This window comes from Corapipo altera, unplaced genomic scaffold, assembly GCF_003945725.1.
Source record: "Corapipo altera isolate COAL_440 unplaced genomic scaffold, ASM394572v1 74, whole genome shotgun sequence".
In the NCBI taxonomy this organism is placed as follows: domain Eukaryota; kingdom Metazoa; phylum Chordata; class Aves; order Passeriformes; family Pipridae; genus Corapipo; species Corapipo altera.
In genome coordinates this window covers 2,736,617-2,755,673 of record NW_020884934.1, presented here as the reverse complement: position 1 = coordinate 2,755,673, position 19,057 = coordinate 2,736,617, and the positions used below count along the sequence as shown (strand labels likewise).

General features: G+C 45.3%; 1 protein-coding gene across 2 annotated transcripts in view; it reads left to right on the top strand.

Annotated features, from left to right (window-relative positions):
• The window catches only part of RAB6A (RAB6A, member RAS oncogene family), a 42,906-nt gene that overhangs the window by 9,787 nt on the left and 14,062 nt on the right, over positions 1–19,057 (top strand). For both annotated transcript variants that reach the window (XM_027660058.1, XM_027660057.1), the window contains exons 2-3: positions 15,658–15,716; positions 17,761–17,814. In XM_027660058.1, coding sequence (XP_027515859.1) covers positions 15,658–15,716; positions 17,761–17,814 — 113 coding nt within the window. The remainder of the gene's footprint in view (positions 1–15,657; positions 15,717–17,760; positions 17,815–19,057) is intronic.

Sequence of the window (19,057 nt, the reverse complement as noted above, 5' to 3'; positions counted from 1 at the left end):
GCTGTTTCCCTGCCTTGCTGTGGGGTTGCATCACGTGTGTGTCGATGTGCAGCTCCGTTATTTTCGCGCCATTCCCCAGGTGTTCTGCACACACATCCCTGTCAGCTCGGATCACACATCCCCAAAGCCGAGCTGTGCTTAAGGAATCTGCTCTGGGCGCTTTTTTTTTCCCCCTCACAAGCTGCCTTAAATCAGGACTGGTTTGGGATTTTCCTTCTGAAGGAACACTGGCCTGTGTCTGCCTGGAGAAGGAGTTTGGGGGAGCTCCTGTGGAAGCTCCTCTGCACCTCCCATGGGGAAGGAGCAGAGGTCAAGTCCTGGTCCTTCCAGTGATGCCCAGAACATGGGGGGTTCTGGGAATAACATGGAATCACTGAGGAAGAAGCTGTATGGAGCCCCCTTTTTCTCCCTCACCTTTTTTCTCCCCCCTTTCTGTTCCTCCCTCTTTCTGTCCCCTTTGTTCTCTCCCCCCTTTTCCTCCTTCTCTCCTTCCCCCCCCTTTTCCTCCTTCTCTCCTTCCCCCCCCCTTTTCCTCCTTTTCTCCTTCCTCCCCTTTTTCCTTCTTTTTCCTCCCCCTTTTCCTTCTCTCCCTCCCCTTTTCTTCCTTCTTCTCCTTTCTCCAGGCAAGAAAAGAATCTCCTCAGTGTGAGAGGGCAGAATATTCCTTGTGGCCCTGTAGGAAGTCAGGAGAGGAGGGAGGAAGAGGAAATACTTGCTTGTTTTGCCAGTGGGATAATGGTGCTGGGGAAACATTAGGAAAATTTCCCTGAGTTCAAGGATGAAAGGAAGGGAAGTGGGTGGTAATCCCTGGCATTTTCATAGGTCTCCTGAGACTTCTCTAATTCCTACTTGGAATGGCTGACTGAGCTCTGCTTGTTGTGCTTCCAAGGGCAGAACATCTTTGGGAAGGGATGTTCCAAGGGCTGCATTTGGCATGTGGTGCAGGGATGCCTGGATTCCCTTATGGAATAACACGTCAGGATAATGTTCAGTGCTCAGAGGAGTGAATGTTTCCCTTCAATAATGTATCCTCAGGTGGCTGCCTGTTTTATCCCTGCTCTCTCTGCCTGGATATTGCCATCCCAGTGCTCCTTTCCGTAGCTTCCGTGTCCTATTCCATGACACCACGAAGGAGGAATTTTTCCTGAGGGACAGACTCTTCTCTCTCCCCCCTGTGTGGGGTTTTATCTCCTTTTCTCCATCTCACCCCATGTTGGTTGCATCTGATAATACAATTATTTTGATTTATCTGCCTTCAGCTCATTAGATTATCCTTAAATTATTAATTAACGTGGGGCAGGGGGAGATTATGTGGGAACAGAGGACAGAGGTTGTACTTTGGAGAGGATGGAGAGCTCTAGAACCCAAAGAAACTTCTGGAAGTCCGGATCTGTGCTGTGCCCTTTCATTCCAGGCTTACTTGAGGTTCTTCTCCAGTTCCTTTGAGGGCCTTGAATCCCAGATTTCTGCAATACACCTACTTTGAATAGGGAACAGGAGAATATTGGCTTTTCCTTGTAGGGAGCAGGAACCCCTCTGGGAAGGGGTTTTAAAGTGGAGTAGAGAAATTCCAAACAAAGCAGAAATAAATCCACTCAGATCCTGGGCTGGATTTGGAGCCAAGAAAGGGAGGAAGATGCTTAATCATTTTAAGTGTTCAGGAATAACAACGTGGGAAAATGTTGCTGAATGAGCACTTTGGGCAGGAAGGATGAAGCTTAAATTTATGGGAATATTTTATCAGAGACTGTTCCAGTTGGAAGGGACCCATAATGTCCATTTTGTCCAACTGCCCGAGCAGTTCAGGGTGAGCTTTCCCCCATCTCCTTCCTTAAGGATGCAAAATTCAGGGATTATATTTGTTTTGAAGGAAACAAGGTAGGCAAGAGTTCACCTGCCCTTCTGGGTCTGTTTATGATCTGAAAGGATGAGAATTAGCCCAGGAAAACTGTTTTTCTCCCTGTTCCTCAGTAGTTCCAGCAGAGGAATCCCTGTCTTGGGAAAAGTCTCGATCTTCCCAAATGGGACAATCCTGTGTTTCTCTTTTGGCCCTGAGTGGACTGGAGCAGTTCCAAGTGGAGAGTGAATCACTCAGCTCCTGTGTGTGCCTGGAACACCCATTAAAATGTTCACTTGACGTTATCACAAACCCCATTTTGATCCTGTGGAGGAATCCAGAGGTTTGAACCTCTTGGCTCACACTGAGCTCTTCCAGGTTTTTATCCCTGGCTCTCAACTTCCTGATCCATTTGCCATGTCTGAATAGAATCTCCTCAGTGTTTGGCAGCTTTATAATGAGTTATAATGAAAACACCTTTATAATGAGTTAATTAACCCCCTTTGAGCTGTTTTTAAATACTTCTTGTCCTGTTTGCAACATTTAATGAATATTTTCTGTAGGGACTCTCCTTGGATTAGTCAAACCCTTTGAATCTTATGATGCAATTGCTGGAGCTGCTTTGCCTGGACAGTTCCCAAGGGGAAAAATTCTAATTTTATTACTTGAAGAGAGAATCAACTACTTAGTCTAGAAATTTCTTGAAGGACTTCCATAAAAGTTCCTCAGATATCACCAATAACTGTCAGATATCGGCGTCTTTTTTTTCCCCCCACTTCTAATTTCTTTCCGTAATAAATTTTTTAAATAATATTTTAAAATAATTTTAATAAATGAACTTGGTTTTCCTTCTTTTAGGTGATGTGTAAGGTACTTTTAAGGGGCAGCTTCAGTGCCAGCTTCAATGCCATCAGCATTCCAGGTCCTATCCAGTGAAGTGGGAAGGAGAACAGCTCAAACTTGAGGGCGAACAAGAAGCTGAAGGTTAAAGCTGGATTGCTCCAAGTCAAGTGACAGGAATTGGGATATTCTTGGATGTCTTTGCAGATGTTCCAGCTACTCAAATATTTCCCCTTTATTAGGCAGCTTTATCAGTAATCCTGGGATATTCTGGGTTTTGGCTGCCTCCTAAGTGGAGGTTTTCCTCATTTTTTTTCCTGAACTTCATTGGGAAGTGGTGAGGACTTGGTAACCTTCAAACATTCAACACTCAGAGGGAGTTTAAATTCCTCTTTGTGTACCTGCAGTGGCTTCACTGAACAGATTCCATGGGAATGTGCTAAAGGAGCAGGATCCATGTAGCTGGTCAGCAATATCTTTGATTTTCCCCCATTTTGGGGCCTCTCCTGAAGGACAGAAGATGCTGTTTTAGTTGTGAAAACTCAAATGAAGGTATTTTATTCACCCCAACAGTCCCACCCTGTCCCTGAGAGTGTTCTCCAAATATTCCTTGAGCTCTGGCAGCCTTGGGGCCTTGAGAACCTTTTCCCAATATCCATCCCGAGCCTCCCTGCCACAGCTCCGTGGGCAGTTGGAGCAACAAACCAACCCCAACCAAAGCACCACCCAGTTAATGAACAAACACACAGTTAAAATTAAAGGCAGACTAAATATTTAATGACCCAAACTCACCTTCTTTTGGCTTTAATCCCTGGATTTGGCCTTGAAACCCTTGATTGGGCTCCAGGTGATTCCAGGGGTATTTAATGGCTCAATAATGAATGTGTTGCTTCACCAAAATGCTCAGGGCTGGAACTTCACATGAGCTCTTTGAAATGACCCAACCCAAGGGATAAAACCTTTTGGGGGAGATGCAGCTTGGAAGTGAAATTCCCACTGAGTTTTGTGTACCATTAATGCAAAGAAGTGGGAATATTTAAGGAAAATTATCCGTTCTTTGCTTGGGCTCCCGCAGTGTTTGTGTAGCTGCGTTTCTGCCTGGGCTGGAGGGTGAGAATGAGGTGTCTCCAAGAGCATTTCTTTGTCTCCATGTGCTCACAGCAAAGCTGGAATAACCTGGGACAAAGCTGGAATAACCTGGGACAAAGTTAAGGAGGGTTGTTCTGAAATTCCAACCCAAAGCCCACAATCCAAAATGGATATTTTATCCAAAAATGGGGTTCTTAAGGAAATGTTGAGCCGGGGTGGTGTTGGGGTTGTTGGAGCAGTAGCTGAACAGGCTGGTTTGGTGAGAACTAAATAATAACTGTCCCCTGACTCCTTGAACCCCTGGCTATGGCCCAACTCAGCCCTTCCCACCTGGAGGACACTGGGATAGCACCTGGAAGGACACAGCTGTGTTGCACCAGCTTTTCCTGGGCATCCAGGTGTCCTTTTGGAGCCTGGATTAACTTTTAGTCACTGACCTGCTGAGAATATAAATTCCATTGAATATTTCTCCTGTGGGACTTGTAGAACTGTTTTCCACGTGTTATTCAGTGCCTGTTTTAGCAGTGGAACTGCACAGGATTGATTCATTCTTTGATTTTTAAACTGAGTCTTGTAAACCCTCAGACTTGCAGATCCTGGTACCTCACACAGGCTCAGGGGCAGGCAACTATTCCCAACTGGAACGATGAGGACTTCAAGCCAAGATCTAATATTATTCCTCCTTTCTTTCCTATTATTCCATCATCCTCCAACTCCTGCCTCCCAAGTCTGGGCTTAAGTGGTTTTTTCCCATGTGCTGGATTAACCTCAGTGGTTAAAGCCGAGCTCAGAAGGGGGGACTTTGCAGGACCTGCTGCTGTTCATCAGCTGGAAACCAAACTCACTTCTGAGGAGCTTCCCAATAACATCTCCCAATTTTTACTTAAACTCTTCTTCCCAGCTGAGTTGCTGGTCAGCTCCACCTGGAATTCCCACAGCTGGGAGCTCCTTCCTCCCCTCTCAGTGCCCAGAAGTTTTTGAGTCAAGACTGTGTCACATGGACATGTGTACTGCTAAACTTTTCCTCTTCCTTACCTCCATGGGTATCCAGCCCTGGGCAGGACATCTCTGGAATGTGCTTCCCAGTGTTTTCCAGTGCTGTGAGAGTTTTGTAAAGTGCTGCTTTGTGTCACCAATGTTTCTGGCTGAGGCTCCCGAAGCATTTCTGAGGCATTTTGTGAGCATTTCGGATAAAGTCCTTTTGGAGAAGATTTAAAGCCTAATTGGGAACTTGTTTGGAACTGTGTAAGAGAAAAGGGAAAGCAGGGTCTTCAGGATGTGGTGGGAGAATACCCTCCTGAGTCTGTAAATGTTGGGATTTCTTTTTCATTCCTGGAAAATAATAAGAGGCTTTGAAATGTAAAGGTGGCCTGTGAGTACCTTTAGTTTAATATCCATGAAAACGTGAGTGTATCCATGATTCCTGGGACACAGTTGGATCCTCCTGGTGTCCTTTGGGTTCTCCATGTTTTGGTGACACTTGTGGATGGTCCTCCTATACCTTTTAGGAGCTGAAACTGTTTGGGACCTTTCCTTCAGGTGTTTTATCCCCTCCCTCCTATGGCTTGGGCAAAATTCCCAAGTCTCCATTTGTTTTCCTTACCTGTGGAGTTCTTGATCTTCTTGTTACCTTAATTTGGGTTTGCTCTTCCTCACGTGAACGAAACCACATTCAGCATGCATGGAATTAGGGAGATTCCATCACTCCTCCTGCTGTTCCCTGCTTTTCCAGGTGTTTATGTGCACATTTCCTTCACCCCATCACAGCATTCCCAAGACCCTTCCCCCAAACCAGAGCTCCTGTTTTCTTGGCTGTGGGAAGTGGGAGACACTTTCTGGCTCTGCAGAAAACCAGACAAGGGGCTTCATCTTTACAACACAAGGCCTAGATTTTAAAGTGAATTTTTTCCATGGTTTTTTTTTTGCTTTATTAACAGAGTAATCAAATTATTCTGTGTAATAGATCTGCTCCTTCCTGTTCAGCAGTGAGGGGCTGCCTCTTGTTTATTCTTTTCTGCACTGTGGTAAAAAAAAACAACCAGTTTTTGTATGAAAAATTCACAGTTTAAGCTTAATTGTTTAAAAAAGCTCCAAAGCCTGTAACCTGGGTGGTTTTGAGTTCAGTTTGCGTTTGATTTCTTGGTGACTCTGCCTGATTTGTTTGCACTGTGCTCCTTCCTATATTTCCCATTTTGGGAGGGAAAGCAAAGCTAATTGCTGCCAAACCCCACAAGAGTTAATGAAGCTATTTATCACCATGTATTTTTGGGCTTGGGGTGGATCCCAAAGGAAATCTTCCCTGTGCATTAATAATCAGGGATATTGTTCTACTTTTATCAACTCTGCCAGTGCTGAGTAGGATTTACTTGGTGGGAAAGAGCCCTGAGTTTGTCATGAAGGTTGTAAAGAGTCTGCACCAGTTTTTATTGATTTCTGTGATCCTTTCAAACCCAAAATATATCAAATATATATACATTGTATATATATTTTGTATTTTTATATGTATATGTAAAAGGGGAGCCTTTTCCAGCTTTGTGTGTTCAGGTTGTGCCTTTTTCCTTGGAATCCATCCTAACATCTGGCTTAATTTATCCCTGAGAAATATAGATACCAGGTAAAACCAACTGGCATCTCCCTCTGGAAAAAGTGCAGTGCTAAAAAAAAAATGGAATTCTGACATGTCTAAAGGAAGCAAACAGGCCAATGACTTAAAAAACAAGATGGATAGTAGAAAATAATGGATAATAGAAAATAATGGGTAGTAGAAAAAAGATGGATAATAGGAAGTAATGGATAATAGAAAATACATTTTCCTGCCTCTTCCTTTTCCCTTCAGCTCCTGCCAAGCCTTAAATACAAGTGACAATTCTCTGCTTCTCTTGCTGGTTTTAAAATGCCTGGAGACAGGATCAAACACATCCATATGGTGCTGAACACTTGGAGCAGTGGCACAGCAGCCTTTTATCCAGTTGGCTTTCAGCATCCAGCTGTCAGCTGGAAAAAGCTGATTTTTTAACATATTATGGCTGGGAAAAGGTGGGATCCTTTGGGAAAAAATCACTGCTCTGCCTGTGAATGAAAATCACAGGAGGGAGTTTGCACAAGATGATCCTTAAAGGTCTAAATTTTGCCAAAAATCTGAAGGAAGCTGAGGTGATGTCTAACAGGAATTAGACCAGGAAAAATTTACACTGTGAAATTAGGAATAAAATGAAACCCTTTTCATTTATGGAAGAACAGAGCAGTGTTTTAATGGCTTTAATTAACTGTGCATTCCCAGGTACAGAGGCTGAGATATTAACAGCATTCCATAGATTTAATCCCAAGTGTCTCTCTCCAGATGTGGAGCTAATCTGAGGATTAGAACTTCAAATTTGAGATGTGAACAGCCTCGAGCTGGTGGGTTTGGAAAAGAGAGGAAGTAAATCCTCATGTTCTGCTGATTTCTCTGCCTTGTATTAAATTTGATATAAAACCGGGATGGGGGATGTATTTTTCCAGGCCTTGCTGGGCACTGGGAAAAACCACTTTCTAAGTCACAAAAGTGCCTTGACCTCCATTTCCTCCTGCCTGGGATGAGTTGTCGTGGAAAACAGCACTGGAGGAATGAAAATTAATGAGCTTTTCATGCTCACACGCATTTTCACAGCCAGTCACTGAAGTGTTAATCACCTGATTGCTGCTTGGTGGAGATAAAGGGGTAATTGGGCCCTTTTTGAGAATGCTGGAAGGGAAAGAGCAGGAATGAAAACTCTTGTTTCTGTGGGTTATTGCCCAGGATAGGAAAGATTGACTGGAACTAAAACCCCTTTTTGCTCTGATGTCACTTGGGTTGGGACTAAATTATATTTCTCGTTGCTTCTCAGTAACAAGGGCAGGGCTTTGAGGTCCTAAATGTGTGGGACACTTGCATCATTTGGGACATGGCTTGGAATTAGGATTATTAACTTCAATTAGAAGCCATTACAAAGGAGCATTTGGTGCTGGCCAGGGTTGAATCTTTGCCTCCTGAGTGACAAAAGGCTCAAGGAGCTGCAAATTCCACTGTTTTTTCCAGGGCTGTAACAAGTGGAGTAGTAAATCTATCAGAAAATCAAATGATCCCCTCTGTCCGGGCGAGGAAAAGCAGGTGAAATGAGGGATCAGAGTTGAAAATGGTGCTGCTTCCTTTGTGTCCCTGTTCTTGCAGCACATCCCAGCCATTCCCACCCCAGCTCTGGGTGTGCTCAGCTGCTGGGGAGGTGTCATTCCCTGTTACATCATCCCAGTTCATTCCATTCCCGCTTCCCTTCCTGCTGCTCTGCACCAGCCACTCCTAAATATTCATGGGCACTTCCCACCAGCCACTGAGGCTCCTCTCCCCGGCTCAGGGGCTGCTCCACTTCAATAAATGCAGCTTTTTTTTTTTGAGCAGCTGCTGAGCTAAAAGGCTGATGTCACACTTGCTGCTCGGGGAACTTGCTGGGATATGAAGGGTTTCAAAGGTTTGCCCCGGGAGTTCTCCCGTCACAAAGAGCCGGGTGAAGTTGGAGGCACCTGATTGTCAGAGAAAAGTGGGAATTTCTTCCTCAGCAGCAAAATTCTGGCTTAATTTGTCATAATGAGTAAATCTCTGCACCTTGAGCTCTAATAAAACTGTCTCAGTTTGCCTTGGAAAGCCCAGTTTGCTTGGAATCTCCGTGAGGATTAAGGGAATTGAATTCACCACAGGAAAATAAGCAACTTTTCCCTCAGGATCTCTCAGTCCTTAAAAATATCCGGGCTCTGTATTGAGAGGAAAGAGGGTGTTTCTGAGCCCAGTTTGGTTGTTCCACTGGTTTGTGGATCAGGAATGTCAAATATGGGATGAGACAAAAATAAATAGTTGATTTGACTCACAGAATCCCAGGATGGTTTGGGTTGGAAGGGACATGGAGGATTATCCTGGGCTGGGACATCTTCCACTAGATCAGGTTGCTCCTACCCAACACTTCCAAGGTTGGGGCATCCATGTGTTTTAGGATCAGACTTCCCAAAGTCTCTCACATTTTCCAGTAGCTTCTGTGGAGTTCATTTTGGTTGGTTTTAATATAAGTAGCCTTGGAGTAACTGTGGGGATGGCTGGGATTAATTATTTCTTACTGTTTCATCAGCTGCTGGCTGACAAATGGTAATGGAAGACTGGGAAAGGCAAAGCAGGCCTTTCCCTGTAGTTCACTGAGGTGCTGTGGGAATGAAACTGGAATATGGGAATCCTCCAGTGCCAGTCCCTGAATTTACCACGTGTTTTGTAGGGACAGGCCCGTGATTCCCAAGCTGAGTGCTCCAGGCAATCCCTGAGGCCAAAGGGATTGATCCAGGGCTGTATCAAACAGTTTCCAGTAGTCCTTTTAATTAAAGCTCTGTCGTGGTGGTGACCTGAAAAAGAAATGAGAGATTGGCAGGGATTCATCCAAGGTCAGCTGTTGGACATTATTGATCCTCTCTGCCTTCCTGGAGGTACTTTTGGAGGGAGGATGCCATAAAACTGCACAAATGAACTGCCAAAAACCCCTTTCTGAGATGGTTTTCCTGTTCCCTGTCCTTCTTTCCCCCTAAAATCACGGACAAACTGCTGCCAGCAGCATCTCTGTGACTGTTTTTCCCTGGAGCAGGTTCTGTTTCTAAGTTCTTGGAGAACTTTGGCTTATTTTTGGACTGATTTTTGCCACGTGGGTGTGTTTTTGTAGCCCTGCAGTAGCTCCTGGTCCCCATTCCTGGAGGGATTTAACAGCCCTGTGAATGTGGCACTTGGGGTTAGTGGTGGCCTTGGGGATGGCTGGACTTTGATCCTGCTGGTCTTTCCCATCCAAACTGATTCTGTGCATCTATTTATTATCATTTTTTGCATTTTAGAAGCATCCTCATGGACCAAAACATCCAAAGAAACCCTTAAATATCCATGTTTTCCATCTCCAGAGCTCCTGTGTAGAAAAATCCAGCTGCAAATTTCCTCTGCCAGAGGAAAAATGGGACTAAAATAGAAAGGACAAAACTGCTGGAAGACTTTGTGTTCCCAAATGTGCTCCCTGTGCTTCGCTCCCTCGGAAGGATTCACTGGCAGCACTTTAATTTCCGCTGCCTGCTCCCTGGGTTTGATCTCTCCAGGAGCTTCAGTCCCATTGTTTGCTCTGTTTGGAAGGAATATCAGAAATAGAGTCAGTTCAAATCAAGGTGAGTCGCCTCTGGCAGGAATGAAAGACAAGATATTTAAGGGAGAGAAGGATGGAACAGCTCTAATTCCAGAAATGATGCAAACCACACCTGGGTTTTGTTTAACTCTCTGGATATCCTGCATTAATTCCCTAAATCAAACCCCAAATTCCTTCTTAAAAAGGCCCATCTTTATAACAGCACAACAATATAATTTATAAGCTGAGCTGGGAATAAATTCTCCTAAAAGAGGCTGTTGGAGCCATTTTATTGGGACATAAAGGAGCCTTTGCTGGCTGGTGAAATGCAGGAACCACTGAAGTGGCACCAAAGCCACTTGCACAATTTTGGTAGTGTTACCAGGACAAAATGTTCTTATTCCCTGAGATCAATGGAGGCAGCCTCTCATTCCAGCAGCCAGCCAAGCCAGCCTTGGAAAATGGATGAGAAATGGGCATTTAATGCTGCCCTTTGCTCTGAAAAAATAAATAAACCTGTGTTTTATATATGTATTTCTATATATTTTTATAGAAATCTGTTGTGATACTTTTCATAATTAAAAATATCCCTTTTTTTTCTGCCAGACTCCATAATTTTACTTGTGAACAAAACTGCTTAGAGGGCTCCAGGGATGGATTTCCAAAGGTTTATCCTTTGCAGGCTTTCTGCTGCTTCTATTTTTTTTTCTTGATTTTGTTTCTTTTTTTTTTAATTTATCAGGGACTTAAGAATGCAGAGCATTGGCTCAGATGGTCCTTTGGTGGGAACTCATCTCCTGTCAGGAAAAAATTGCAGGATAAAGGAGGTTTGACAACAGAGCAGGAGTGGAATCCATAGGGGGGAAAAAAATCCTTTAATTAGAGCAAGGAGAGGCCTTTTGCCTCTGCTCTGGGATGGACTGGGTGCTGTCCTCAAATTCCTCACTGTGGATAAACTCACTGAGAATTCCTTGGATGAATCCTGGCTCTGTCTGTGGATAATGAATGAGTTTTGTGTCTTACTTTCGGGGGAAATTGGGTGAAGTTTCCCCAGTTTGACAGTGAAAAGCAGAGGGGGAGGGATTTTTAAAATTAATTAATTAATTAATCAATTAGAGCAGGTTGGATCTTCGTTATCCAAGCCTGGGAGAGGTGAAGGGAAGTTTTCCAACTCTCCAAAGAAAAGGCAGGATGTAGTGATCACTTTTAAGATTATTTTGCTCTGCAGATATTGTTGTGGTTTTTTTTCCTGATTGCTGGTCTGAACTTGGAGACTGAAGTGTGACTTTTCCAGGGGAATCCTTGTCCAAGATGTATGAGAGAGGCAAACATTCCTAAGAAAATGAAAAGGGCTGTCAGTCCTCCTGCGGTCCGAGGGGCACAATCCCAGTTTTCCTGGGTAGGTCTCTCCTGACTGTTCCTTTGCAGACTCTGGCAAGGAATGTCCTCCTAACCCTGTGCTGGCAGGGAATGATCCATGTTATCCAATGGGTCTCTTCCCTGCTCCCCAGAGCCTCCTTAGGTGGGATCTGGCATTCCAGAGTCGGAGCTGCCATCAGTCAGTGGCTGGGGTTGGACACACAAACCCCTGGGAGCAGGACAAGGCAGCCGGCAGGAATCACATGGAACGACCTTGGAATCTCTCCAGTGGCTGCTGTTGGATCAAAGCCACGGGAACCACGGGATCAGCATCGATCCCGTCTTGCAGCTGGATGTTCTTCCTGAAATCCCTGCCAGGCAGGGGCTCAGCACTCCCAGACAAAGGGCATCAGTCGGGGTGACTCCATGAGCTGAAGGCTTGGAATTCAGTTCATGGCAATTCCGCTGGTGGGAACATCACAATTCCCATCCTTTAAGTCAGTTCTTCGGGTTGTTGCTGCCTCTGATCCAGCTGCTGGTTTAGCAGGATGTTAAGATTTGGGAATCTGCTTGTTTCTGTGCTGAACCAGGGATCAAACCTTTCCTTTTAGGAATTCTCTATTTTTCTATACCGGGATGGTCAACTTCTCCCTGTGCCAGGACACATGGAAACATGGCAGCCCCTCAGAATTAACGCAGATAATTAGTGTGTGTTAATGAGGGCTGAGCAGCAGGACGTGGTGAGGGACACCAGTGACCTCCAGAGCTGATCTGCCTGAGGAAAACCATTGGAGCAAGGCAGATCCAAGCTTAAAGATTCCTGTTGGAGCTGGTTGCCTTCCCATTCAGGAGTGTATATGGATAATTAGATGATAGGAGCTGCTCCCAGGGCTGGAGCCCCTCGGCTCTGGAGCCAGGCTGGGAGAGCTGAGGGGTTTCACATGGAGAAGGGAAGGCTTCAGGGAGAACTGAGAGCCCCTTCCAGGGCCTAAAGGGGCTCCAGGAGAGCAGGAGAGGGGCTGGGGACAAGGGATGGAGGGACAGGACACAGGGAATGGCTTCCACTGCCAGAGGGCAGGGATAGATGGGATATTGGGAAGGAATTCCTGGCTGTGAGGGTGGGGAGGCCCTGGCCCAGGTTGCCCAGAGAAGCTGTGGCTGCCCCTGGATCCCTGGAAGTGTCCAAGGCCAGGTTGGAGCAACCTGGGATAGCGGGAGGTGTCCCTGCCTGTGGCAGGGGTTGGAATTGGATGTTGAGGTCCCTTCCAACCCACTCCATTCCATGATTTTATAATCACAACACTTTAACAATGACATCGAACCACAACTGTGGGATGAGGAGCTGTTTGATGTGGAATTTTTCCTGGATCAAATGTTGGAAGGAGCCAGTTTGAAGCTGTTGCTCAGCCCCTTAATGACAGAAAAATGTCCACAATTGATCCAGGTGCCATGTGGAAACAAAGGGTTCCTTTGGATAATCACTCGGCTTCCCTCTGCTTCCAAAAATTCTGAAGGCCTTGGGTGTAAATTCCTGCTGTGGAATGACACCTGACAACTCTGCATTCCAAGGAAGGGAGGAGGATCCACTGCTCGAATAAATAGGTTATTCCAGAGTTCAATAACCTCCATTTCCAAGTTCATGCCTGTTCTGGGAGGACTGCGCTTGGACTTGGTTTTTGGCTGTTAAATCCTGATCTCCAGAGGGAAAAGCAGCTGGAAACCCCTTTTCCTGGGCACTGAGTCACTTCTGTCCCTCACCTTTCACATGTTTGGTGGGAATTGTGCAAACGGCCTTTCATTTTTTTGCTAAAAGCTTCCTACTCAGCTCCTGAATTGGGGTTTTCCCTCATTCCCAGCATTTCCTCCTTTATCCCTCCAAGAATAATGTTATCCTTATTTTTTTAATTATCCCAGGAGCATAGCAGGAATATTTTGCCCTTTTTGCTGACTAATTCTGCCCTGGACACGCCTGTGTGTGGAATTTTTTCCAAGGGATTAAATTATCTCCCCGGGTTAAAACCAACCCACTGCTTAATGAAACCGAGCTGAAATCTTGCTTGTCTTATCCCCTTCCTTTGGGCAGAATCCCTGGATTACTTATCCAGTTGTTTCCCATCTGTATTTCAAGCAGCTGCTTCTTCTTGTCTCTGCGTTATCCTTGTGCTGCTTCTCCCTGCGGAGCTTCATTCCCCTTCTGAGGTCACTCCTGCATTTTCCGGGATTATTTGGAATAAAATAAAACTCATCCATGTCTCCCTGCTCAGCACACACAGAATTCCCAGGCTTTGGTTCCCAGGGCTCCATGTGGGAGAAAAATGCTCAACAGAACTTAACAATACATGGATTTCTCCCTGTTTTCATTCCCTGCTCAAGCTCCTTGGGACAGGGTTTTTTAGGAGCATGGCTTAGGATAACCAGCATATCCATCCACATCCCTTTGGCAAAAGATGGGATATGAATCCCAAGGTGATTCATCCCACTGTTTTCTGTAGGGCTGGGAATAGTTTGTACCATTGGCAGTAGGGAATATTGACATTGGGAATATTCCAGGCTTGGAATAAACAAGGCTTCTGTTTATATAACCTAAACTTGTAGCAGAGGAGCCCCTGATTTTTTGTTCCCTTTAATTATAGGTACAGTGGGAATTGTGGGCTTTCACTTCTGCCAGGATTTAAAGAAGGAAAAATGTCCCTTTTCCAGGATTTTTCAAGGGAGTTGGTTGAGTTCTTTTAAAAAGCAGGAATAGTGATGCCTCAGTAGTGATGGAATTAGAGCTGTGAGCAGTTGGTATTAATACCAACTGGATCTGGTGCCTGTCAACATTCTGGTGGGAATGTCTGTTTGGAAAAGACACGTCTTGGATCCAAGTCCATTAAGCCACTTTGTCCAAATGTTTGTTGGAGCAGATATTTAAATATAAACAAGCCAAGCAGCACCTTATTGTTCCCTTCTCTGTGGGAAAGGAGTGAAGGGAGGGCAAGGAAGCTCCAGGAATAAACAGGTTTATAATTTATGGACAGACCCAATCCAAGACATGTCAGGTACAGCTGGAGAAGGAAAAATTGCCTGGAGTACTTCAGTGTCCTTCAGGGCTTGTGACTTAGCAGAGCAAATAATTCCAGGGCTTTGATTGGAGCTGGAAAGAATTGAATTTGTCTGTTTGCATCAGTGGCCACGTGAGGAAAACCAGTTTGTGGTGCTGCAAATCGATTCCTGGGATTTACAGCCTGTGCTGGGGCGGGAAGGGATTGGATTTGCTCACCCCTGTGCTGAGGATCGTCCCTGGATCTGGGATGACATGCAGCAGCTCGTGGCTGTTTGTCCTGCACACCTATGGGACAAATAACCAGGGAGTCAGGATTCCTGCCCATCTGGGATGTGCTGCTTCCCAAAACCTCCTCCCAAAGGAAATATTTGCTTTCCCTTTGCAGAGGCAGCTTTTGAACTTTTGGGGGAGGGGGAGCAGAATATTTGAGAAACTCACCTGGGAACTCAGATTTTGGGTTGGGAAAATCCCTTCTCTCAAAGGCAGTTGGTTCCTTCTGGATTAAAATGCTGCTCAATTGTGATCCAGGAGATTTTGGTGAAAAAATCCTGCACCAGAAATCAAAGAATCCTCACCGGATGGTTTGGGTAGGAAGGGACCTTAATCTTGGCTTAAATCCCCCTGTTCTCCTGCTGGGCACCCTGGCAGAGAACTAAAATCTCTGGAAAATTGCTTGGAAAACACAAGCTCTGCCTTTGTGCCCCTTTTTCCTGCCTTTTCCCTGCACCTGCAGGGTTTGGTGTCCAGCAGAAGTCACTGAGCTCCTCTCCTCTGCCAGTGGAAATTCCAGCTTCCAGGAGGTTGGGAGAAAGCAATGGGAAGTGGTGTATCCTTGAGTAACTCCAGTTGCTTCTGGAATTCTCTGCCTGCAGTTAAGAGGATTTATACAAACTAAAGTGAGGCAGATTGGGATGCTCCAGTTCCCAGGGGATCTTGTTGATCCCTTCCAGGTGAAGGTGTTGGAGAAGGAAAAAGTTATCCATAAAATATGAGTGAGAAGAGCTTTTTGTTAATAATAATTAGTTTTAAGGGTTGTCAGACCTATTAAATTTGTTCATTTAGTTCAACTCAAATCTTTGAATTACCTGGTAGAAATTCTTTCTATTTTCATCTCAAATCACCGATATTTAAGGATAAAACAGATGCTTGGGAATGATACACAAAAAAAAAAGGTGTCTCCCAGTGACTTTGCAGTTGTAAAATCAAATAACTGCTCTTTTCCTTGCAGGAAGTTTCACTGCACACTCTGGATCTATTGGACACAGTAAATAATTTTTAAATCACTTGCTTACAGCTGGAATTGTTCCTTGAATCCATGTTTTTTTTCCTTCTTGCAGTGGGGAAGACTTCCTTGATCACCAGGTTCATGTATGACAGCTTTGACAACACCTACCAGGTAAATTAATCCGTATTTTTGCCTTGTCCAAGTGGGTTCTGTGGCAGGAAGAGGCCATTCTGTAGGAGTTGGGACACTGATTAAAGTCTGAACTTGTGAAATCCTAATTTTAACCACCTGCAGTGGCACTTCAGGGTTGGATTCTGCTGGATGAGCTGTGGTTCTACAGGAATACCCAAGGAATAGTTAAGTCTTTCATGGTTTTTTTTTTCCCCACCATTTGTTCTCAGACCATCCCAGATCTAATCCCTGCGTGGGGAAAACTTAACAGGTACCAAGCTCTTTTATAAAACAAGTTGTCACAAGCTAGAAAATCATAAAAAACAGAGGAAAAAATTAGAAAATTAGCTTTGTCCATTCCAGGATTGTTCCAGTCATTGTTTCCCACTCCCAGAATTCAGGATGAGCTCAAAAAGGTGGGAAGCTCTAAAAATACTTGAGTTTTCTAAAGTGTGTCTCTTGCAAGCAGAACATGTTTCATGACTTGGTTACAGGTGGTGACATTCTGGATACACTGAACTGAGAAAAATCTGTTCCCTGAGGCATGGGAAGGTTTTTTTAGGGGGGTGGGAGGAGGAGGAATGGGAGGAAAAAAAGGAAAAATGTCAGTCTTTTGTTGCTTGGTGTCTACCCAGGGATCTTGTTTCAACCACAGCAAGAAATCTTAAGGGTTGACAAGAAAAAATTCAATTTAGGGATCACTGGTTGGGTGTTAATGGAGTTGTTTTAGTGCCATTCATCCAAAAACCTCTCTTTGACTGATGTCATCACTGAGGCGGGGCCATACATCCTGTTTTTGATCTGGAAGAAGGAATCAGTCATAAAAAACCCCAGTAATTTGGGCAGACTCACAGTGAGTGTTGGTGTCAAACCCCAAAACCACATTTTTCTATGCCCAGGATTCCGGAGAGAATTCCAAAGCCAGGGTTTAATGATCCCAAACCAGGATTGTGGTTAAGTGCAGCTGGAGGTGAGTTCAGGGATGATTCTGAGCTCGGGATACATTTTGAAGGCGTATTTTCCTGGAATCTGTCATTTGAACGAGGGGGTTTGTGTTCAACTGTTCAAAACAGAAAGCTGTGTTTGATAAAATCCCTGCTGGGCATTGGTTGCCTTTTGCTCCCTGCTGGATAAAGGAATTCTGTTGCTCCTGTGTTTGTCGATAAGAAGGTGCTGGACTGTCAGAAACCCAAACAACTGGAATAAAACTGTGCCACTGGAGGTGTGTGTCTTACTGGGAGTGATTCCCCCCCATGGACACAAGGGAATGATTTCCCTTGTTCTCTGGCACCGTATGTGATGTGCCATGGAATTGCTGTTTTAATAAAAATCTGGGATATGAGGAGTGCTGGAATCCTTTCCCTGGATTGTGTTGTGGTGGGACAGGCTGGGAGAACTGGGGTTGTCCAGCCTGGATAAGAAAAGCTCCAGGGAGACCTCAGAGCCCCTTCCAGTGCCTAAAGGGGCTCCAGGAGAGCAGGGAAGAGGGATTCGTCCTCCCCGCAGCCTTGGAAAATGAGATGAAAATCATGTATTTAAGAAGCAGCTCTTGATAGCTCTTTAGTTTCCTTAAAACATTTATTCAGGATGTCCCACAGGAAGCTCCCAGTGGTGTCTGGAAGTTTGGGTGCAGTGAAGATGAGCCAAGCTTTAGTTTTTAGGGGCCATGTGTCCATGTGCCCATGTGTTGTTGAAGATTTCTGCCCTAATCCAAGGGAGAAAAGGGAAGAGCCATGAAGGTATTTGGCAGCTGGGAAGACAGTGTGCCCACATACCCTGGTCGAGCTGGAGGACACTAATTTGGGTCATTCCTAAAGAACTGTATGGATTAAACTGTCAATATGCATAAATTGAAGTTAATAACCTTTTGTGCTTCAAGAAACTGGTCTGGTTGTGGAGATATTAAAGAAATCGCTCGTTGAATGGAGCTGTAAGTGAGAAAAGCAGCCTGTTTTTCCTGCAAGGTGCTGATTTTCCCCTGGAAATCCCTGCAGGTGTCCTGCCATTTGATTTAAGAGCTCTTGGTTTTCTCATCTCTTCCCAGGCAACAATTGGCATCGACTTCCTATCGAAAACCATGTACTTGGAGGATCGAACAGTGAGTGAGCTTTTGTTGTCCTTGCACAGTGGGGATGAGGAGCAGCATCTGTTTTGGGCAGCCCCCAGTTCTGAGATCACTTGGAAGCACAGCCTGAGCCTTCATCTCCCAGCTGCTTCCAGCCTGACAAGTGGAGACGCAGCAGTGGGAGACAGGAATCCCCATTTGGTTCCTCCTCGAGGGCCATTTGACAGCAGCTCTTTAGTGTCACCCCGTGTGAGGAGAGAGAGGAGACAGAGAATTGGAGGGGTACAAACACTGGGAATTCAGACCCCTTCAGGTTTTGATGCCACAAAAAGGATAAAATCTAAACTGCCAAACGTGGCCAGTTAATATTCCTTGATTAAAACGAGGGTGGCTCTGGTGGTGACCCCTAGATGATCCCTGACTCTCAGCTTGGTGCAGCCTGAGCTCCTGGAATGAGATCACTCCTCTCTGGAAGCAAACCCAGGGTTTAAAATGAGCTCGGATCCTTAATTAAGAAGTTCATCTGCTGAGCTGTTTGCAGAAGCAAAGCTGTGCAGTGCTGCAGGAGCTCGTGGTGGATATAAACCCCCAGGAAATGGGATTGCATGGGAGGTGCCTGAGGGGTGGATGTGCTTTCCAAACCCAAACTGGCCCCTGCACACATTGCTTTTAGTGTATCTTGCCTTTTCTTCCAGCACCTGGATGGTAAGAGACGTTCTGTGGGCACCTTACCTTGCAGTTTAGGGTTATAGCTGGCATTTTATCCTCCTTGGAAAACTGTCAGGAGCAGGTTTTTCAGCTTTTCCACCAGCAACCATCCTTCAAGCTGCCAGGGGTTGCCTGTGTGAGTCCTGAGGAAGGACAAGAGTAGAGCACGAAACTCCTGTGTGGGGAGAACGGCATGGGAACAGTTCATGGAATTAGAGAGTCATTTAGGTTGGAAAATCCCTCTAATTCCATCGAGTCCAGGACTTCCAGGCCGACCACTAGCCCCTGCCCCCAAGTGCCACATCCACAGAGCTTGTGAGCCCTTCCAGGGATGGTGGTGGATCCACAGGCCTTTGGAGCCCTTCCAGAGGTAGTGGTGGATCCACAGGCCTTTGGAGCCCTTCCAGGGCTTGGTGGTTGGTCTATCTGGTTAATCCTTAAGGTTAATCCTTAAGGAATTCAATTTTTCAAGCTCTACACAGTCTAAAGTTCTTCCCTTCAGAGCCCTTCCAGGACTTGTAGTGGATCCACAGGCCTTTGGAGCCCCTCCATGGATTGTGGTGGATCC